The sequence below is a fragment of the Buteo buteo genome, chromosome 2 (genome assembly GCF_964188355.1).
Source record: "Buteo buteo chromosome 2, bButBut1.hap1.1, whole genome shotgun sequence".
NCBI classification, from domain to species: domain Eukaryota; kingdom Metazoa; phylum Chordata; class Aves; order Accipitriformes; family Accipitridae; genus Buteo; species Buteo buteo.
The window spans coordinates 47,543,714-47,566,845 of NC_134172.1; the positions used below are offsets into that span (position 1 = coordinate 47,543,714).

At 42.0% G+C, this 23,132-nt stretch overlaps 1 protein-coding gene across 1 annotated transcript; it reads right to left on the bottom strand.

Annotated features, from left to right (window-relative positions):
* Nucleotides 1-172: 172 nt before the first annotated feature.
* Nucleotides 173-22,523, bottom strand: ENTPD3 (ectonucleoside triphosphate diphosphohydrolase 3). The gene is made up of 11 exons (XM_075022506.1): nt 22,278-22,523; nt 21,510-21,560; nt 19,268-19,411; nt 15,267-15,384; nt 11,539-11,689; nt 10,607-10,766; nt 8,306-8,536; nt 7,585-7,857; nt 7,377-7,487; nt 6,727-6,864; nt 173-3,738 (listed from the first exon to the last, which is right to left on the bottom strand). Exons 1-11 carry the CDS (start codon nt 22,521-22,523, stop codon nt 3,505-3,507), a joined length of 1,857 nt encoding a protein of 618 aa, XP_074878607.1. The 3' UTR covers nt 173-3,504.
* Between the last annotated feature and the right edge of the window lie 609 nt (nt 22,524-23,132).

Sequence of the window (23,132 nt, forward strand, 5' to 3'; positions counted from 1 at the left end):
CAAAAAAAAAAACAGAAAAGTGGCTTGGTTTTAACCACCAGGGTTTCCTTGCTGAGAATATGGATTCTGGAGATAAGGAGCACTGTCCACTCCAGAATCTTGCAGGATCAGTTTTGCAGCTTGCAAATTTCCATCCCTGAGAAAAGCATTTCAGAGATTTCCTGTCCCTCTAATAAGAATTACTTATTACTTGTCTACCGGGATGAAAATATTGGTATTGGGCAAATAAAAAAGTACACTTGGCTTAGCTTTTCACAACTTAATTTTATTAAGCAGGCAGTAAAGAGTATAAAAAGATAAATGACCTATAGTTTGTACACATTCCCAAATGCTGTTCACTACACTGGCTCTCCCAGGGATCTGTTCAGCTCTAGATGACAGGACAATGTTACACCCGTTGATCTGGTTCTGATTCACAGTTGGGGGAGGATTTAGCCATAGTTACTGAAGCCATTACCATCCCCCTTGCCTCACTTCCCCTCCAGAAGCAACCCACTACAGCCAAGGGTAACAAAGCTGGCTGTGTGTCCGAGCCGTGTTGTTTTACTGTAATGCTGAACTGCAGCCATGGTGCTGGCTTGGAAGAAGCTATAAGCTATGGTGGTGCAACTGCCTGGCTGGAAGTTCGCAGTAGTTACAGCTTTCCCAGCTGAAACTAACAGGAGAGATAACACTGAGCAGGTGGGTATCCTGGTGATACAGGAGAGAGATTATATACATAGGGAGAAGAGGGAACTACTGGAAAAGGAGAACAGAAGGCGATTCATGGAGGGAAGGCATTCTTTGAACAGATACTGGCTCTATCCAAATACATCTGGAAGTCCAAATGATTTTTGAACAAATTTACTTGTTCTTTAGCTGCCAACTCTAAGGAGAATAACTTCCAAGCATGTTCCGTTTGTGCAAAACCATGTCTGAATAGCCCTGCCCTTCACAAGCAAAGGTTTTGTAGGGCAAGTAAATATCCTAGAATATAGTTTTCAGCAGAAATTTAGCAGCTGAAGAAAACATTTTAATGGTGTCATCCGACTGTCTTTTTTTACCCTTATCTGCAGTTCCAGATCAATCACACAAAATAAGATAAGGCTTTTATCTCATGCCATCCTCTGTAATGTCCATGCATTCTGAAGTTAAATTTTATGTTCTATCACATGTAACTTGGGTGCCACAGAACATTTCATCATCTTGTAATATCTTCTGCCTTATTTTAAGTACTGCTACTCCAGTAAGACTGACAGGATGGAGTAGTATACCAACAGAGAAGGGACAAAGCCCTCACTGCTGATCCTCTTGAAAAATCACGAACTTTTTTCTTCCTTTTTTTTTTTTCCCATTTGAAAAGATATTTAGTTCCTTTCAAATCACTTATTAGCCTGTGAAAAACAAAAGAAAACAAAACCCCATCCCCAAAACCAAACCTGAAAGTAAGAAGGTGATATAGAAAAAAAGACAGAAATTGAAAATATTATTCAAGAGTAAAAATACTAGCCATTGTTCTCCTATCTCACAAACTAATCAATACAGGCAATAGATGAAGTTGGGATAGCAATCACATTATGTGCCATTGGGATTCATAATCCAATGTTAACTTGACTTTTGAGTGTATGCATCAACAGGTAGATCTCTTACATGCAACACACCTGTGTGGAAACACTACTCAGGCAGTCCCACAGGCTTTAGCTTGTTAGCAATAGATGTTGAATGTGGTAACTTCCCTTTTAGTTTTTACTTTCTCACACTGAAAAGCTCTATGCATAAAATGAATAACCACCCCTTCAGAGAGGTAAGATGCAAGCAAGGGAAACTACACACAGAGGGAAGCGATCCCAAGAAGACGGAAAAGGAGGAATGTATTAAAGTGAGTGGCAGCAGCTATCTGTAGACATTTGGGGAAATACAGAGCTCCATGTAGGTACTGAATCTGGGTGAAAGGACATGATAGAAGGGGAGGAGGGAAGAGAAGCAGAGATGCTCTTTTCTCTTCTTGCAGGTTCTGAAGAGTACAACAATCCCTTCTTTCTGCTAACTCTAAGGCCCTTCAGATGTATTCCCCTTGCAGCTTCACAGATCATGTTAGAGCAATATTAAGAGGAATTAAAAGGGAAGAGATGGCAGATTATGGGGCAGGAGGGTTTTTCAAGGGTTATTTCAGAAGCCAGCTGAAGAAGACCAAAGCTATATATAAGACAGGCAGGTAAAAGGGGCACTGACTGTGAAGAACTCCTCGAGCAGTGGGTAAAATTGTAGTCTTATGATTTAAGGGAATGAGAGGTTTGGTGAAGAGTACCTGGGCTTTCAAGGAAGTCAGCTCTTTGGAGCATGAAGGCAGCAGTACTTCCAGGAAAGCTCTGGAGTTAATGTGTTTGACAGAAGCATCTGCTAGGTAGATCCCAGCACTGCTGAAGGAACACTGAGGCCAGGACAGTGGAAAGGCTGATCAAGGCACTACAGTCATGACTGCAGTTCTAACAATGTGTTCCCGAACCCACTAGAGAAAGGGTGTTCTGCTGGCTTGCAGACTGGCTTCTATTTCCTCTTGGCTTTGAACATGTTAATGCTTCAGAAGGTCCCAGGTCTGAGACTCTATCCAGGCAGTTGAAATAATATGTACATGACAAGTCAGTACTGACTGCGACTGTCTGAGATCAACAATATGTGAGGAATACAGGTCAGTGTTTCAGTAGGAGAACCTACAAAAAGTATTTCTGTGAAATTATTTCTGAGAAAATGACACTGAAAACCCTAGTGGCTTCTGGAGGTAACTACAAGACATTTAAATTTAGGTACAGTTACTAAAGCATGAAAGCATTTTGTTCCACCTTCAAAGCAAATCTTATGTACCATAGCAGAGGCATTCTGAGATCTCCATGGTACTGAAAGATATAGCTCAGTTTTAAGACAGGCTTGAAAGTCCTGAGAAGCACTGGCAGTTTACTACACCTTTATGTGGTGGGGATCAATCTGTTTGGAACAGCAATAAAAACAATTCTATCCCAGCTGTTCCTTTCAGTTCCTGTCATTACCATGTGCTTGTTCCAGTTTCAGAATTTAGATTATCTGGGGGCTTTTAGTGTCAACACTGCACACAAGAACAGCTGCCATGTTCCCGCCTCCCACAATTCCTACCGACTTGTTTGATTTTATCTTAAACAACCACCGCCATGATCAAATCCATCATCACTTGAGTTTACCAGTTAGCGCAGAGCTAATGAACAAAAAAATACATACCTGGCAGGAAAAGGCTATTAATCCCTTGTCAAGCAAGGTGACCTATCTACCCATGTTTTCTCTGCTGCACACCAAACAATCTGGTTTTATAGAAACAATTGCCAAAATATTTCAAAAGCCCTCCAGTTCACCATATCACAGATTCCTTTGTGTCTCTTCTCTATTTATGCTTCTGGTCGCAAGGTCTTTTTGCCTGTCTTTATTTTGCCCTCCATTTTTTCAAAAATAAAGTCCAACTAATAGCACTATAAAATTTTTGTCTTTCATGAAGTTCATTCATTCTGGAATAAATACATGTTCAACATGACTGATGTTCTTCCGATTATGTGATACAATGCACAAGTAAACAAGGAAGAGAAGACACAACAATGCCATAGCTGTGAGGAAGACGAGGAGCCCAGCAAATAAAGAAGGTTTCAGAGGTAATTGGATCAGCTTGCCTTCTGCTGGAATCATGTTTGTGAGGCTTAACATGTAACCAAGTGACCATGCTATACTGCTGTTACCAACCTGAAATAAAGACAGAAAAGTCCTGTATTCCCATACACATTTCAGTCAGAGAAAAGAGGTTCCAGAAGTTCAACTGCTGATGCTGGCAACTGCCCTTTAAGTTAGCAAGGAGAAAACTTTAGTGGAGTATACAGAGAAGATACAGAACCATCTCAAAGTACCTTTTTTTTTGTAGTTCCAGAGGAAGCTAATAAAATTGGTCACTGGGCTAAAGAAGTGGGACACATGTATTAGATGGATGGGTACAAGGATGTGTGGTATATATGCAGGCAGCCAGTTATGGGATCCTCTGTGCAAGAAACACACTTTACAAAAACAAACAAAAAAACCATCAGCACTACTGTGCTAATTCCTAGAATTAGCCCCTCATCTTAGCCAAATCCTAGGAAGTTATTTAGTTTAAGCAAACAAAAAACCCCACAAAGAGTCCCACCAACATGGACAAAGAGGACGCCAGAGTAAAGTCCCCAAAGCAGGAACTCTACATATCATCTTTTGTTCCACAGTTGGTTTTGTGCTTGCAAACAAGCCAGCACTAGGCTCTTCCATTTAAAAAATAAACGTAAGTGGAAAATTATGTAGGAACAGGTGAAACAAAAGCAAAGGGGGTATGTTTGTATTTGCTCCATGGTCCTCCTGCTTTTCTGTGTTTCCCCACTTCCAATTTGAGCATCAGAGTTTATGAATTTTCCACTGCCTTTTTCATTAAATCATCATCCTGCCACTTGAAAAGCACAGGATCAAAGGGTGAAGATAGAGTGTCCCTTGTCCTCCTCCCACATGCCCAGGCTCCAATAATGGTTTGCCTATTTATATAAAATATAAGGACACATGACTGCCTCCTGCAAATCAAACCACAACTTGGAAAAACAAAACAAAACAAAACAAACAAAGTATTGTTAAACAGAGTGAAAAAATAAGGGGATGGGGGGCATTTCAAAGGAAATCAGTTGAACTCATTAAACAAGGACTAGCACAGAGGGCCAGCTACAAGATAATGTATTTGGTTTACGCTCTACCACAGGTTACTTTCTTCTTCAGTGGGCCTGCACCACCATCACTCCAGGTAGTTCTAGGGTATACTACTGATGGACAAAGCTGAAGTTGTGTTCTTCTACAACCAACCAGCTCTCCCAAACTCATTTGACTTTCCATCTTTATTACAAGTCATCCCACTTTGCACCTACAGAGATGAGTTTGCCTGAATGGCTGCCCATAAGTAGTTTACTTAAATTTGGGAAAGCAAATTTGAGAAACCAAACCTCTTTTGTTGTTCTTGTATAAAAAAGCATCATGATGAAGTTGAGGGATGAACTTTAATAAATGATTTAATGTCTTTAATGAACAGTTTTAAGCAGTCAGCTACTGGTTGTAGGAGATCATAAGGGCCTAAAGTATTTGGTCCTTTTTGTAGTTGTGTATATCCTAATACCTTTTGTTTAACTGATAAAAAGAAAGCTACAGCAACAGGTTCTTTTCACTGGTTGTGTTCACTAATTAAAAGGAAATATACTCCTCGCATAGGCAAAAAAACCCACCCTCCACTCTTGGAGAAACTGTGCTGCTATCTCTGGGGTAGCTTAGCTGATCAGTTAACATTAGATCTTATTATTTTAGTAGGGGCAGATCTAATTAAGAGAATCTAGGTTTTCCTTTTGGAGTTTCATGATTACCCTAGTGCAACATCTAGGTAACAGAGGTGTTAATTTCAAGTAAGCCTTTTGGGGTTTTATTTTGCTCAGTATTTTTATAGTCTTGGCTAAATACAGAAAAATGTTGCTCTGTTTGGCTGCTCCTACCTGCTGGGGACAATACAGGATATATTTAAATATTGAGACAAATCCACCCCCCATGAAGTCCAGATTAAGATCCCAAAGTAAGCTTTATGCTGATTCCTGGTAGAAGGCCTAAACTTAGGACACTCCTCCAGAGTTGCTAATGGTTGTCCACCAGAAGACAAAATAAGGCAAGAAAATCCTACTTGATTCCTTAATGCACCAGTAATAGATATGACTGTTCAGAAAACATTGCTTATGATGTCTCATTCACAGCCTGCCAGCATACCCTGCATTTAAGAATACTCCATGAAAATCTACAACCTATTCTTCTGTTGGTTTTGCATGCAAGTGCTGAAGCATTTCCAAACTGTATGGAGATTAAGAGATAGTCCGGGACAAGGTTTTAGAATAAGGCTCTGTACAGTAGCAGACAGGAAAGGATGGAGTCACAGAGCACTGTGGGGTCCACATTTCTTGATGTAACAGCCAAGCTTAGATAGTGGCCATGCCTTCTGATTTGGAAGCAAAGATTTCTTAGCAGTAGCTTTAGAATGGACGTATACAAGTTCGTTCCAAGTACTCTGGTTTTTAGGAGAAAAACTGACGTCAGGGAAGAGAGAAATGCAGCTATTACAGAAATGTTGTAAGCTTTCTGCCTCTACCAAGTAAAAGCCAATACTCCATCGATATACATTCTTATTCCAGAAAACCAGATTACGGCACAGATGGATGTGTCAGCTGAGGATGAAAACTGCCCTAGTTGCTTCATCACCACTCACTGACTACAAACCGGCTCTGCTGGTTCCCCCAAGGCTCTGCTAGCAGACAGAAAAGTGGGAGTTCTCCTGTCCAGCTCAGCAAGGTTAGCTCAAACTGACCTTGACCAACGAGGTGTTTCAGGCAGATCACTGCCTAGAGCAAGCCACTACTTCAACAAACTGGGGCAAAGTCTAAAACACAATGATTTGATACTTTCTTAAAGCTCTTTAAAAGAATCTAGGCAGCATCTTCAAGTAAAGCTGCAACCCCTGGAACCAGGCTGAAATTGCTACTGAGGCTTGAAAAGTGGCTTTGGCATATGCCAGACATTTGACAATCATTTACAAAAGCTGTTTACAACCATTATATCTTTGTAGGCTGCTGTGTTTTCTGTCTCCTTCTAAACTTCCTTGGATTAAAGTAGCAGTAAGAGGAAATGATTATTACTCACCTCCTTTTGAAAATGTATCTGTGGCCAAGTTTCTGCATTGAAGTTGTAACCATATACAAGCAAGTAATAAATGAAATTGGCTGAAAAACAGTAGGATCTAGCATATATTTCTTCAAATTTAGGCAGCATAAACTGGAGCTGAAAGCAAAAGGTTTTTTAAAAACATGTAAATTATGAAAGACAAATGCTTTTGGTTTTTATACCTAGAGAATACTTTGGATTCTAATTAGAATTGATTAGCATTTTTCAGAAACACCAAGTAAAGTTGTGGACAACTAGACAGGGAGATTTAGAAAGACTCTGACAGTAATCCAGCTTATGCAGTAAAAAATGAAAATAAACATAAAACCACACATAAAATATTAAGGATGTTATGTTTCCTAAATTTTCCATGTCATCTTTACAGCATGGTTAAAACTGTGAAATGAAATTTTGAAACCCAGTCCAAGTTTTAACCATGCTAAAAATACTACATGGTTTGAAGCGTAGTGGGAAAACAAACACTGAGGTTGATAGAGACCTTCTGAAAAGTTCTGAATACTTGTCCAGTCCATATTCTTTTTATATTTCCCTTTTACAGATACAAAAGAAAAAAACAAAACAAAACAAAAACCCCACAAACAAACAAACAAAAAAACCAACCTACTTACCTGTGCCCAGCTCTGTGAACAGAAAAACCACATACTTGAATTGAATTCAGCTAGGGAAAAGTGCCCAGATAAATTCAAAGCATTAATTGTATAGTAGAATCCTGAGAAAGCCTATAGAAAAGGAGTAGATGACAGGTCTGTTACTTTCAGAACTACGGAAATCAAAAGCAAGCAAACTCAAAAAGAAATGCTGTGTTTGCAAACCTACCACAAAATTCCCTTTAGCTTTTGGCTGATGTATTCCATTAAATGGACAGTCTTCTCTGTCTCTGCAAGCAGTGAAGTTAAACAATAGAGAAACCATCTCCTGGCACAGACCTGGGTCTCCTGTTCCATGGAAGTTCACAAGCTGGTTTGGGTAGTAATTTGCTGGTCTCAGAGACTGTGTACAAAGGCTGCCAGAGAAGTACTTGATCATTAATACAGTATTATAATTCTGAGGGTAACATGGATTATCCACATTGGAACCGGTGTTTGATTTCTGGAAAAAAAACAAAAACAAAAAACCCCAAACAATAAAGGCTACTCAAAAGCAAGAAAGACCTAATTTGACAATAACTATGGGAATCTTTTTAAACCACATATGCACGTATTTTTGTTTTCTTCTCTGTCATGGCCAATCAGTACAACATTGCTGACCATTTTAAGTCATAGATACTCCTTTCTCAAAAAATCGTTGGCAAGATCAGCAGAACACTTACAGGACTAGTTGGGCCTTTTTGCCAAATGGTGCAAAACTCTCACCAATTTTTAACAAATATGAAGGTCTTTGTATGAAACCTAAGTGCATTTGTTCACAACTAAGCACATAAGAGCTCTTATTGGGGTCTCCAAACTCCACCAAAGGGAAGCGAACACAAGGCTAAGAACCTGCTCAGACAATTACTGAACACCTGCAAGACCAACATAGCAAAGGGTCTTAAACAGACCTGGAGCAGCAATGCTAAAAGCCTTTTCTCAGCTTCATCTCTCCCATAGCACTGGAAGCTGTGAGTGTAGACATTGTAGTTGTAACCATACAACTTCACTGGCAAGGTGCTATTGAAGTTCTCCTGAGAGTCCTCTGGGATAAATGAAATTTGAGTGGAAGCTCCTCCAAGATCCAGTGCCCCCATAGTCTCTTTTCTGTAAGGGCGGACCCATGTCCTCCAAAGGTTTCTCTACATGTAAAAATAAAACCAAGGCGAATTAGAAATATCACCTGCTTGTTCGCCCTTCAGGCTTTTCTACTCTTAACTTTTTGAGATTTCCCCCCCTCTTTGTCCTGCACCCTTTCAAAAAAATCTTAGCTATGAGGAAAAATGCAGATTTTTTTTACATAAGAGGGAGGTACTTTCACAGAGTGAAATGATCTTGAAAGACGGAAAAAGGAATGCAGTGTAGCTTTCAACTCAGGGGACAGCACAATGATTAAAGCACAGGACTAGCCAGATCAATATCTCTACTAGAATGCAGGGAATTGAAGTCCAGATACCCACAAATCTGGATGGAATTAGTATGAAGATTTACTTATTTCAAGGCAGGAAGAATTATAAAAGGAAAAGAATATTAAGATATCACACAGAAAAAGAGAGTGAAAATAGGGTGAAAAAACCACAGAAAAGCCAAATGAAAGCTCCAAAGTTGAAAGAACAAGGACCCATAATCTGCACATTTCCTTCACTGAAACTGTCGTAGCAATAAATCTGATCCATTCAGCTGGCATTTTTCCTATTACTCAAAACATACCCCAAATTCTGTACTTGATCTACACAGTCACAGTGCAGAATACAGATTTTTTTATGATTATCTATCTCAGTATTTACTGTAATATTATTTACTGAGCATAATGATATGAATGTATGCACAAGAAGGGAAAAGAAACTTTATGGGCTAGCAAATACACTCACAAGAAAATTCTACAGTAAAAGATTGCCATTAACAGCCCCTAGCAGGATTTGACTCTTAGCCTACTGTCACAAGAATGGTAAAAATTTCTCTCTCCTACTAGTGATATTCCACACATAGATCTTCATGCAATTCCCTATACTAAACTGGCTTCACAGTGTCTTCCAGTCCCTTCAGTAGTCCTTATGAATCTGCCATATGGAATTTGATATTTGGATTATTAAAATTCATGTGGTAGAAGACTGACACCACCCTGAAGCCTCATGACATCATTTTTGTTGCATGAAACGCACACAATGAGAAAAAACTGTTCCAGAATGTGTGATTCCAATACCATTTTTCTTAACTTTGCAAGAGTCAACAACACATTCACCATGAGCTATCACTCAGATCACCAACAACTAATTCCTGCTTATTAATTGCCATGATCTAACAGGATCCATTCAACCAGGACAACTAACAATACTCAGGGGTTTGGTTGAAATTTCTTTCAACCTAGCAAGACTATCTGGAAGAAGTGCAGTTAATGCTAAGGGCAGCACACTGCTGCCATGAATGCAGATGAGCAGTTGTTGATCATCTTGGTACAGCTTCTACTGAGAATGAAATTATACTGAAAATCTATATATAAAAAGGGATCTTCCAACACATTTGACTCCCTCTCTGCTATGAGTCTCCTGCCTAACCCTATTCTGAGTTCAAGGATGGCATAAGTATCTTTATATTGGTATCACAGCCCACTGCTCATAGCCTGCAGCTTGCCAGCAGTATTGGAATGAACTGTGTATGAGTGATTTCTGGCTCAGCTGAGGCACATTTGGCCACACCAACTTAACCACCTTCACTGCTTCAGTCTTTTCTGCTTAAGACAAGCGAGCCAACACTGCCAAACAATTTGGAGACCCCTAAGCTGTGCAGGTCCTTTACCAGTAGAGCTGCAGGGACAGCAACTACCTGAGGAAGTCACAGAAAAGCAGAAGAAAACATGTTTAGTTGGCACCACTGTCAAGACAATCAACACCTGTCACACTTAACATACCAATGCATCTAAGAGCAATGCAGCTTCTGTTTCTAGGTAAGGCATCCGATGGCATTTAGGGAAGAGTCCTGTTTTGTGGATCAACAATTTTACCTTTGCCATACCAAATTCCTGTAACATCACATTCTTTGATTTATGTTTGCTTTGTTCTATTGCTGCCACAAAAAGACCCTGTTATGTATTTCAGTGCAAAATGGAAGTTATGGCTATGATGCTATGATGTTTTAACAGGCATGTCCTCTCAAACTTCTCATTTGTAAGAGAGAAACAGTGAAAAGAAAAGCATGCAGTTTTTTCCACACACCTCTAAGAAATTGCCCATTAAATAGTTGGCTGTTATCCATCCATACACCCCTTCCTCTGGCCCAGTTATGATTTCTGCACCCCTAAATTCAAAAGGTTGTGCTCTGAAGTAGTTTTGAATGCTTGCAAGGACTTCATTGGCTGCCGTTTCATTTTGCAACCTAAGCAATTCACAAAACATGAGACACTGAGCATCTGGAAAGGCAATTTCATGTTTACTGTTCACTGACTAGCAACTCAAGAAAACTCCTACAATCACCTAATAAAAAACAGACATTGTTTCCCTAAAAGTGAAGCTTATGATAGGGAACAGCCAAGTATCCAGCATCATTTCAGCAAGTAACTCCCCCACTATGTACAACCGTCACCCTTTATCATACAAGTTCATGGGTGTTTTGTTTCTTATATGTACTTTTCTTTTTAGTGAACCAAGCGCTTATATGACAGCTACTGGTTAAAACAGTCCTGGAGTCTTTCTTCCCACTCTGTTTAGCCACAGAACAAACATTAAAAGCCAGTTTGTGCCAGGCCTAAAGCCACAGACAGACCCCAAAAGCCACATTACTCCACATTCACACTCAGAAAACTCTGCAGTGTCTAGCTTTAATCTACCTTTGATGCTTACGGATATGCACAAACATTATCTGTTTACATAACACTGAATTTTAAGTCTGATATGGAAGAGAAAATTCAACTCTTGCCTTCTCCAGAATAAAGCAAGCATTCCTTTTCAATATGGCATAACAGAGGATTTTTATACAGCCCCGCTTTCCCTATCAAAAAAGTTAATTAAATTAAATTGGCTGGGCTCCATTTCCTTTTGAGATGGCCAATTTCCAATGGATAAAAATGCATCCAGTACATTTTTCACATTCTGTTTTCACAGACTGCTATGCTAGTATGCATACAGAGGAGTGCAAATTTCTGCCATACCTCAGTAATCTCATGCCAGCTGTAGCCCCCAGATAAACAGAAGTGCTTTTATGCAGATGAACAGGTATTCTCTCCTTGACTTTATTCAGACAGTCATCAAAGGGTTTGGCAAGAGCTCCAGGGTTACTCTCATAGCTGGATATACCAGGGCCTAAAAGAGAACAAGTAGATTGATTTCATTCTGCTTTGCCAATTACAAATTAGCCCAATTAGCAAACGTGTTAAGAGAAAGAGATTTCCCCCCTCCCTCCTGTAATTGCAAACAAGGATAGGATGGTGGAAAACTACGAGTGCTTAAGGAATAAACAATGTAGTGACTGCCTCAGCTGTGTGAGACAGAGAAGATACTGGCAAACTGCTTGCCTGTATTTCTGTGTGTATACATATACACCTATAGTACCATACCTAGAGTAAGATATACAGTACAACCATGTAACAACACAATGACAGCAGTGCTATATTCATGAGGAAAATAGGTTTACTCATGGCAGATGCTGTAGAAAACAGCATGTCTAATGGATGCAAAATTTCTCTGATCAGCTAAAGTATAGAAAATCCCTCCTTCCATAACCTAAGACAAAGATTTTCTAATGGGGTTTGCTGCAACTGTCGTGGACACCATGGCACCTCTACAGCTCACTGCTCTCAACTGAAACTAAAATAAAGAAGCTTCTGCAAGGAATTGCTGGTGAAATTTCAAGATGCACACAAATGGCTCTTGAAGCCATAGAGGTCCAACTCTAGGCTGGTGCATGAACTACTAAGTATATCACAGCTTTGAAGTTTCCAAAGCCTTCAAGTAGCAGGAATGAGAGTTCACCATGCTGCACAAGGCATAACTATTTGAACAATTAACATCAAAATCTTTCCTCCCTTGCTCAACACTCCAAGGACCAGCAGGACCTCAACTTGTTAAGGCTCAACTTGGGTGTGAATAAAAACATTCCTTACTAAAATTTCCTAGCTGAGGAAGTAGCAGAGGGAGAAATCCAGGCATTCCCATGAAGCCATTGCCCCACAGAGAACAACTGTGCCAGAATTCCATCTAGTTCTCCTGTAACAGGCATCTCTCTCACAACCTGATACCAAGCTAAGAAAAGCTGGCTCTTACGGAATTAAAATGAGAAACCATTTAAGTTTGGCCACACTGCATTGATAAAAACAGAAGAAAAAATAGGTAAGACTTTACAGACTCCACACTCCATTACCATGAACATTACCATGTCATCATTAGAAGTTAACAGCCCTGGTTTGGAGTAAGACTTTCTAAAAGTCTTAAGCCTAGCACAGGCAGGCCTAAAGCTGGAAGGAAAGCTGTTATCAGAGGAAAACAGAGCAGCAACTGCTGTTTTACATCCTCGGCAGTTGCTGTTGCCTCACACTCCCTTGGTGGCAGCAACCTCCATCTCCCAGTGTTCAAACAGAGCAGGTCACAAGGCAGTGACCATTTTGTTCAGGACAACTGCCTGCTTTGCTGATGCTTAGAGCCTGACCAGGGCAGATTAACTGCACTATATAGAAAGGGTTTTGATCTGGGGCTGGCTCCTACACACAGGGGCAGAGGTACCTAATAAAGGCAGAAATGAAATCATAAAACCACCATGGAACTTAAAGAGTAGTTGATCATTTGACTTTCAAGTTCAGCAGGTCTGTGAATCTCTGCCTCTCAGTATGCCCAGAACCATCCTCCAATGTAAGTGCTTAAGGCTATAGTTAGAGGGTCACTAAAGAAACACTGACAGATGTATTCACCAGTGCCTCCAGCCATAAGCCCTCTGTCTCCTCCAGTGCAGAGTCATCCAAGACTGGAGCAGTGAACCCTGGTGATTTTGTACACTGGAGGATGAGGAGTACTTTGGTTGACTACAGTTAAGGCCCCTTTGGACCTGAACAGTTCACAGCAATTTGGACTCCTTCATTTCACAATTTTCTGTATTCCCCAGAGGCAAAACAAAATCTAAACCAATTAAAACAAATTCACAAAGTACTCCTCTGTCATTTTTTGCGGGGAAGAACAATGCAGTTTCTCTGTGCATTTTTCTCACGCCAGAATTCCTAAAGGCAACATTCCTAATGAGTCAAGACATGAGCTAGCAGAGTGCAGCCCCCACTTCAGCAGGCTGGCCACCATTCCTGCAGTCTGTAAGGACCCACCACCAGGCACATGACAGTGCATTATTTCTGTGCATGTTATACTTGCTTTCCCTTCCTTGTTCTAAAATTGCTAAGAATGTCCACACATGTATTTAACGCTGAAAACAGAAATGTTGGTGCTGTTAAGAAACCATTGCCTTCTACTCATTTCCTAGTTACTCATGGACTTCTATGGCTACATCTCCAGCATCTACTTCCAGACACAAAGAGGGATGCAGGATTTTGCATGATCATGACTAAGAGAGAAGGAAAGGGAAAAATTATCTTTGAATGCCACAGTTATTATCAAGTTATTATCAGAGATAACAAAATCTGCACTGAGACTTCCTGAGTTGCCCTACCTTCTCCTCTTACCTAACTTGCAAACCCAAACCAGTACACTAAACAAAGCAGTACTGCTGAAGTCAGTATTTTAGAGGACAAGCTAAAGTTAATTACTCAGACAAGCAGAATTTATGAAGTCTGGCTTCCTGTAGAAATCCCTTGTGGTCTAGCTACTGTTTAATAATGTGGATTTATTTCCCCTGCCTGGCCACCTGTCTCTACAAAATGTATGGACCTTTGGTATCTTTGAAAGCTTAGTCAAATGTCACTGAAGTTGACTAAGAGATTCAAAAGCTATTATGAAGGAATCCAGAACAAGCTATTAGAACATATACTTAATCATATCAGAGTGTGAGCAAAAGTCAGTCTAGTCCAGCATCCTCCCTCTGAGAGGAATCAGTGCAAAACCTCATATAAAAGACAAGGCAGGTAGCCAGTGGTACTTGTCATGGACACCTTCTAGCAGTGCACAACTATAGATCTTCCTGAGCCAAAGGCCAGACCTGCATATTTGATACAACTATGACATCCTGTCAGAAACAGTTCTGCAATTTAGCTATTTTACTTGATAATTTTATTAGATGCTCCCTAGTTCTGTAGTAAGGAGAAGCTCTTCCTGTTCACCTTCCGCACGCCTTTCATAATTTCCCCTTGGTTGCCTCTTTCCAACTAATTACAGAACAATTACAGATGAACTGCATAAGCCTTGTTTCTCTAGGAAACCTTACTCAAACAGCAAAGGTTATTTTTTTTTAAACATCACTAAGGCTTCCGGAAAATAAAAACTAATTTGTCAAACACCTATAGCATAGGTGACACCCATTTTTGCCTCCATCAAAATTAATGGCTAACATCTAACAAGGGCTAGATCCCCATTCTTCTCAAAGATTTTTTATTCCAAGCTATTTTTAAATATATTTTATACTTTCCTTTTAAAATAAATTATTTCAGGGCACAAGGACTAAACATTTACAGGGCCTGATTCCCTGTAGATAGAATTCTGTCTGCGCCAATCATGCACTGCAATGGAGTAAATCCAGTTTAGCTGAAATTTCCTCTCTCCATTGCAGATTAGAGCACCCTGCTGTATCAGTAGGAGAAGGACTGATGCTGACAGATATAGACACAGTCTCAACAGTTCTTGCTTCCCAGCACTGAAAAGGGAACACAGCAGAAAAAAACTATATAAGCTTCCAGTTAACCTCTTCTTGGAGGCTAGAAAGAAATAAGGAACTTCCATTTGAGCTCACCTTTCACATTGCACTTGAAGGTTTGGCTTACTACTCCTGTGTCATTTTCTTTTTCTGCTGGCCATTCATAGACATAGACTGTAGTCCGAGAGGATCCAGCATCAACGACTATTCCGTACTGGGGAGAAAAAAAACCAACGCCATTAGATCAAGAAACAAACAGTGACAGCTTAAAGGCCCATATGCAGCTGTACTTCTTTGCACCATCAAACACTTTAGAAAATGTATGCACAGTATATTTACAAGAGAGATTAATTCTAGCGTTAGGCGCTTAGGCATGAATCCAACAGCCAAGCACAGAATGAATCTGGCTGCAAAACAAAGAACATACTACATATCTTCAATAATGAATTCAGTGGGGATGGAGAATGCTCATTTCCTTTCAGCATCAGGTTCAGAATCCACACCGACACATAGATAACACTGTGTTATGACCTGATTTTGCAGCAAGTTCATTTCCCATTATCCCAGCTACGCTGGCTACACACTGAAGGGTTTGATACTTAAGCACAGGCTTTAGATTCAAGGATGCACAAGGGATCCATGAAGCTACAAGCAAAGAGGTAAAGTACATAATAGTCCACAGTGAGAATGATGTAACATTCTGGTTCTTTTCTAATTGCCCCATAAACCTCTCCCTTTGAGTGGTTTGGGCAGTCCACCTGAGAGTTTGCCACTGACAACAGGTTGTGCCAGAGTGTGAGACAACAAAGAGGGAAAGACAATCAACATTACCCCATGTTTATTTATGAAATAAATGAGAAATATTTAAGTGACTTGTCCCAGGTCACCTGGACTCTCTGTGGGATTGAAGGACAGGTTTCTCCATCCCATTCTACTGCTCACCAGACCAGTTTTTCCCCTTTCCCATCTTTTATGGCAGCAGAAAACTGTAGCAACTAGGAAGGCAAACTGCACGAAGGGAAGAAAACCACAGTTTTGCTTATCCTCTTGTCCTGGTTTTGGCTGGGATAGAGTTAATTTTCTTTCTAGTAGCTGGTATAGTGTTATGTTTTGGATCTAGTACAAGAATAATATTGAGAACACACTGATGTTTTTAGCTGTTGCTAAGTAGTGTTTAGACTAAGTCAAGGATTTTTCAGGTTCTCATGCCCAGCCAGCAAGAAGGCCGGAGGGGCACAAGAAGTCGTGAGGGGACACAGCCAGGGCAGCTGACCCAAAGTGGCCAAAGAGGTATTCCATACCATGGGATGTCATGCCCAGTATATAAACTGGGGGTAGTTAGCCTGGGTAGGGAACGCTGCTTGGGGAGTAACTGGGCATTGGTCGGCGAGTGGTAAGCAATTGCGTTGTGCATCACTTGTTTTGAATATTCCAATTCTTTTATTTTTATTATTATTATTATTATTATTGTCATTTTATTATTGTTATTATTATCATTATTAGTTTCTTCCTTTCTGTTCTATGAACCTGTTCTTATCTCAACCGATGAGTTTTACTTCTTTTCCCGATTTCCCCCCCCATTCCACTGGGTGGGGGGGAAGTGAGTGAGCAGCTGCATGGTGCTTAGTTGCTGGCTGGGGTTAAACCACAACACCTCTTTATGACCACTGAAAGGACGTTTAGCTGGCCCCCTCTTCCAAAGTCATCTAATTGGTAGGAATCACAGTGTAGGGTTCATTTTTCTGTCAACTTTTTTCTTTAAAAAAAGACAGATGCCCAGGAGCCTGACAATACTGAAAAATGAAAGCCTCCATCTAGCTGCAAAGCAGTAAAAGCCCCTGCAGCAGGCCAATAAATTTCATCCCACTGCCTCCCTGGGGAGCCTCAGGTCTGACTGAGAAAGATCACTGCTTCAGGTGGCAAACCATTCAGCTTCCACACCTCATTAGTTCCCAGCTTCCACTGTAATCCTACAAACTCCTGGCCTCCAGAGAACTACCAGCAATACCAGTCTAGTCTGTTTCCTAGAGGACTGTTAGATAATGAAAATTTATATTTATCCAGGTGATACTTCCCCTGATCAACTAAAAGGTGAAAGGCTCCATGGATACTACTATCAAACCACTATAACAAAAGCTCATTACATTCAGAGCTAGCATCATTTACAATTCTGGACTTCACAAACTATGTCACTAAGGATGTTTGTGCTCTCTTCATCAGTCTTCTGACTTCACATTGTGTGCCAATGAGTCATAAGTTCTTTCAGTGCCTCAGCCTCATGCACATGGACAGGTCCTTCCTTCACAAATCACTGGCTGAATCTTCAGATACCCAACCACCAAGGAACGAAAATATTTAATTCTGCAACAACACTTTAAAACATCAGTGGCGTAGCAGATAATTTATCTCTTGTGCCACAAAGGAACGAACCTGGATGCTCTAAATGCGCATTCTGGGAAAGAGCTATTATGAAGCAGATAACACAAACTCCAGTTATCCTTCAGTTGCTGCTTTGGTTTCATGGAGAAGAGCCAGAAGAAGAACAAGGCCATTTACAAAGAGTAAGTCTGTTTTAATCATGTTACTGCCATATTTAATTTTAATCAATCACTAACTTCAGGACACTGCCTTTTCCAGGCTCCATCATATCAACTAAGTACTGGAGGATTTCACACTGGCATACGAAAGTCCTCCCTCTGCTCCTGAAGAATTACTTCCTGCAAGTGTTAATCACTCACTGAGGACTACGCAGAGTCTCAGGAACCAAACACAGGGTCCTCCATATCAGCTGGGATTTTCTGCATTGGCAGGCTTACAGCCCAAAAAGGAATTTAAAGCCAAGGCACCTAGCAGAGAAACCACCAGTCTTCCTCCAGGACCAGCCATGAAGCTGTTGTGATTCAGGAAGCAGACCTCCTGACCTCAACCAGCTCCAGATGGTTTGCTCAAAGAGTAAGGTAGACAATTTTATTCTGAATGTGTAACTGAACTAATGACAAACACAAGTGATGTGTAGGCTGTCTTTTAGATAGTGGCTTCAGCCTACGTGTCAGTCCAGCCTTGCCTTGCATGAAAATTGGCAGGATGTAAGGCTGCTGCAAGCTGCAAGCAGTTTGGGGCATAACAGGGAGTAAGCTTGAGGCATTGTGTCCCCATGCAAGATCCCAGCACACACACCCTGCCACACCACACAAACACATAAAACTGGTATCAGAATACAGTTTTATCCCATTGTCTGACTCATACACCACCAAATGATTCAGACAAAGCCAAAGGTGTTTGTAATCCCATGAAGTGTAATGAGACATTAGCCTATCACCATCAGTATGTGAACTATCCAGTTAAATACATACGCAGAGGGAAAGGTAGAAAGGACTTCAAAAATGGATCTGACAAGGTTTATATGCTTGTAGCTATCGTGAGAAAAACCAAAGAACTCAAAATGCCAGACTGCACAGCCTCTCTAGAAGGCTAATTTCTACAGCTTTGTCCTCAATTGTGTACATCTCACTGAAGAATAAGTGCACACATACTCCAGCAGCTCAAGGTAAAGCCCAAATTCCAGAGTATTTCAGTTTGTCTTTTCCAGTTTGTTCTGCCCCTCCTCATGAATCTACGTTGCTTCTGTTAATATCCAGCAAGTCCCAACATGTGGTAAATCATAAAGTGCACACTTACAGCCCAAATGCTTTTGATCCACAGGAGCAGTTTGCAAAGATTTCAGCATGAAATTCCTAGCTGTGCTTGGGGGCAGAATTTAAACTCCAGGTATTTCCCACTTCAAAATTATTTTAAAATTACTTCCAATCTCCGGCAAAAAATAAAAAAGCAGTGGCATTTTCTCCTTGCTTGGCCTTTCAGTCCTGGAGAAGACATTGTGTGGTGGGCATTACAGAAAGGGAATCAAGGAATGCTTTTCCTCTGACTCTGTGATCTTGACCAATTCTCTTTTTCTCTCAGCTTCAGTTTTCCCATGATAAAGATGTGATTAAACAACAGCTTATTTGAATTACCCCACAACAATTAGTTTAGAAAGGAACATCATTAAATATCAGTTCAAAACATTGTTCTCCTTCCTTGGGTATTCTAAAACTTACCTTAAGCCCTGGGGAGAGGATCTGTTGCTGATTTAACTGAATCACTGCAATAACAATGACAAGAACTATGCTTAGAAGAAGGAAGACTTGGGCAACAACGCTTGGGGTTCTGGTGAGCATTCTGAAACAACAAAATGGGAAATGCTTAAGGAATGTGAAAGGATTCAGTGATTCTGTCTTAAAGCCTGAAGCCCTGAATCAGTTGAGACTCCTCAAAAAATCTCATTTCGTCAACTAGATTACACTACATGAAAATTCTGTGTTTTCCTCAAGAACTGCCTGGTGTTTTGCCACCACTAACTTTTTATTAGAAGGGGGGTGTCTACATTGTCATGCTAGTGATGCCAGATTCCACCCTCAGGTGCCAGTCTGCTCATTTCCCACAGTGCCTACATGTAGATGCATGCTCACCATCTCCCATTCCCTCAGGAAATGAGAGCAATGGGCAGGCTGGGGCTAGTGCACACTCAAGGATCTCATGCACACCTACAACATAGACACAATCACAGCCATAGACACAATGCTGGCGGCTGCTGAGTACAGGTGGATGTTTCTGCCAGAGATGCAAGGTCAGTGTCTATAATAGACATAGGCTGCTTCAGCAAGAAATAAAGGAGGTTTTAAGAACATTAAAGTAGGCATTTTTCTTCTAACTGCTGATGTATTCAGGAAGTATGTTTGTGTGCGTGTGTGTGCATATTAATGCGGAGCCTATTATTATCACTCAACACATAAAATATAAAATATACAGTTAACTCACAGATCTTGTGATGAATAGTTACTAAATCTAAGCAAATCTAACATGTAGTTATGTTAGGCAAACCCAAAGGTGACATGAAACGTGCATACTGACGATAAGGCTGTTTATACGTTCATATCCTCTAGAAAGGTTTCCTAGAATTCAAATATGGTTTACATCTCCTGTAATTTCTGTTCATCCTTTATTTTTGCATGCCTCTGGCCAGGCAGCTTTTCACCCCAAAGGGCCTTTCAGTACCTCTGAGTACTGACAATCCCCGTATCAAAAATTCTTATGCTCCACACGGGTCGAGGAGAAAAAAGGTGGCTGGTGGGAGACAGCAAGCTTAGAAGTGTCAGAGGAACACAAAAATGAGAACTTTCCTGTCATTCTCATTTTCAGAAACCAGTTGTTTTTGCACAGAAATATCAAGTTAGCCTGGCATGATCTATCCTAACTCCCATCTCCTAATTCTTCCATACTGACCATGGAATATACCAGTGGCTGTTCAGGGCTGCCCTGCTGTTTCAGCAACTGCCAATGCCAATCTGTGCTGAGGGCAGGAGCTAAAAGTTGTTCTGCAGTCCACAGCCACAGCACACTGGGTCAGCCCTGTTGTACCTGCAACACACGGTCTGCTCCTTAGCTCCAACCAGAGCTGGAGGGGTGAGGGAGAAGGCAGAACAAATGCTTCTTCACAAAGTTTCCATATTCTAAACCCCATGGGTTCTTCAGCCTGTGTACCCATGGTCCAATATCGATGTTAACATTCCAAAAAGAAGCAAGTTACTTGTTTTGTTCTGGAACTAGCTACACTCTTAAGCTTTGCCCACTGCTGCCGCTTTCCTTGTCTTCTGATTTCTGTTGTGAAATCTAACTCAGACTGGCTTTTGGAAACTCTTCATTTCAGCCTGACACATCTCACTTCCAGAATGTCATTTTTTACACTCATTAAACCCCTTTTCTAAATCTATATGGGCTCCTTGTTTGCTACCAATCTACTCTTCCAATACTTTCTTGTCTTGGCTTGGTAATAGCTTTATTATCTTAATCATCAGCCAGTTTTAAGAGAAAATTACCAGAGGCATTGATGCTCCACAGTTTAAAGAGAGTTGTAACATAAGTAACTCTTGCTAACATTGCCCACTTGTTGGCAAAAAGCCAAATAAAAGATTTTAATGATGTATCAAAAAGTAGCTGCATTCCATTATTAAAACAACATCATCCTGAAGCAAGAAACAGCATAAATATGTATTTTCCACACCCAATTAAGTACACTGGGCCACACAGGAGCATATTAGAAGGATCACTTTCTAAACCTTACGTCAAGCAAAAGGAGTTCCTGCCTGCAAAGGAAAATGGACTAAACTTCTGCATGCCACCAACGTTTTGAGTTTAACTAGGTTAAATACATATATGTATGAATGACAGTGCATCTTGCATGTTGAAATTCATTTTCCCAAGTTACTTGAAGCATCAAACCCACTTACTTTAGGTACTGACCTGTTTGTTCATAGGGTGGGTAGGCAAGCACCATAAATATCTTTCTTCACACTATAACTGGAGAGATACAAACGCATTAGCATTTATTTTAGAAGTGGTCTGTGCGCCAGTGTTGATTTCAAGTGCTGGGGAAAAAAAACCCAAAACCAAAAACAAAACACCCAAACCCCAACACCCGCAGCATTTTAAAACCCGCAATGAAAACCTGCGGGGAGGTTTCCACGGGCCTTCCTTCGGAGGAGAAATGAAGTAAAAACAAGCGCACGGCCCCCCAAAACCAGCGGCTGAACCGCGGAGCTTTCCCTCAGCGGACCGTCGTGCCGGCTGAGAAAGCTTCACACAACGACCGCGATTTGCGAGAAAGCACCGAGTTTCCACCACCCCCCCCCCCCCCCCAAAAAAAAAACAACAAACCAAAAAAAACCAAACAAACGAGCGGCAGGGAGCCCCTCGCCTCAGCGGGGCGGCGGCCGTTGGGCCTCCCCCGGCCCTCCGCCGGCCTTTCTCCCGCAGCCGGCCAGCCCCCCGCCGCCTCCCAACCTACCTCCGTAAGCCGCGGCTTCCCCGCTGCGTCCCGGGCTGGGGAGAAAAGCGGGGCGGGGGGTGGGGGACGGGACGACACCCTGGGAGCGGGGAGGTGGCGGCTGGCAGCGTCCCTCGCCCCGCAGGGGGGTTGTGGCGAGTCACTCGGGGCTTGCTCGCCCTCCGCTCCCGTACTTCCAAATAGATTTTAAAAAAAAACCAAAAACCCACAACAAAAATGCAAACCCGACAAAAACCCGCAAACAGCCCCAACCGAACAAGTTGCAGGTAGAAAATCCGGATGAATTGATTCAGGTGGCGGAAGAAGGCCGCCGCGCCCGAAGCCTTACCGCCCCCCGAGATGAGGCGGGGAGCCGGGGGGCGCGGGGCGAGGCTGTGCCTGGCGCGGGGGGCTGTGCGCCGCCGGCGAGGACGGCCCGGGGGGGACGGGGGGACACCGGGGTGCAGTCCCTGCCCGTCAGCCCGGCTCATGCACGGCCGCCGTGGGACAGGCTCCGGCGGCGGAGGCGGGGGATGGGGGGGGGGTCGCGCTGGGACCGACCATCCGCCGGCAGAAAGTGCCGCACCGCGGGCGCGTCTGCCTCCTTTCCCCCTCGCCAGCGGCTCTCCGCTCTCCGGAAGCGCAGATCGGGCTTTGCCTGCAGCTGATACAGCAGGATGATGTTGGCTGTCCCTACATCGTACTCCTCAGTTCCCTTCCAGAGCAAAGACGGAAAGAGGGGTTTGCCTAGAGGTGACACTCTGGGTGGAAGAATGGCATATCCCCGCCTCTTGGAAAAGGATCAGGTGCTTTCTCAGGAGGCCTTTTCTCAGCCCTCCGAAATGAGAAGCCCCCCGGTCTCAGGGCTACCTTTCCATTCAAGTTCAAGCGTACTGGCACCACCTGTTTTGCAGTCTTGCTGGAGTTCTTGCCAAACCTAGGCTGCTCAGTGGAGCTAGCACACACCCGGAAACATATACGTAAAAGCAACGTCACTGAGATCCTCCTGCTCCCATCACCTGTCCGACCTGTGTGATCAGCTACAGCCAAGGATCATCCTGCAGCATGCAGGATGGGTTTGCCAGAGGCATGAGCTCTGG

Coding starts and splice junctions, on each gene's coding strand:
- ENTPD3 (XM_075022506.1), bottom strand. CDS start 22,523: ATGAGCCGGGCTGACGGGCAGGGACTGCACCCCGGTGTCCCCCCGTCC. Junction 8,537..10,606: donor TAATGGGCAATTTCTTAGAG/GTGTGTGGAAAA, acceptor TTTTACATGTAG/AGAAACCTTTGGAGGACATG. Junction 7,488..7,584: donor AAGCTAAAGGGAATTTTGTG/GTAGGTTTGCAA, acceptor CCTTTTCTATAG/GCTTTCTCAGGATTCTACTA.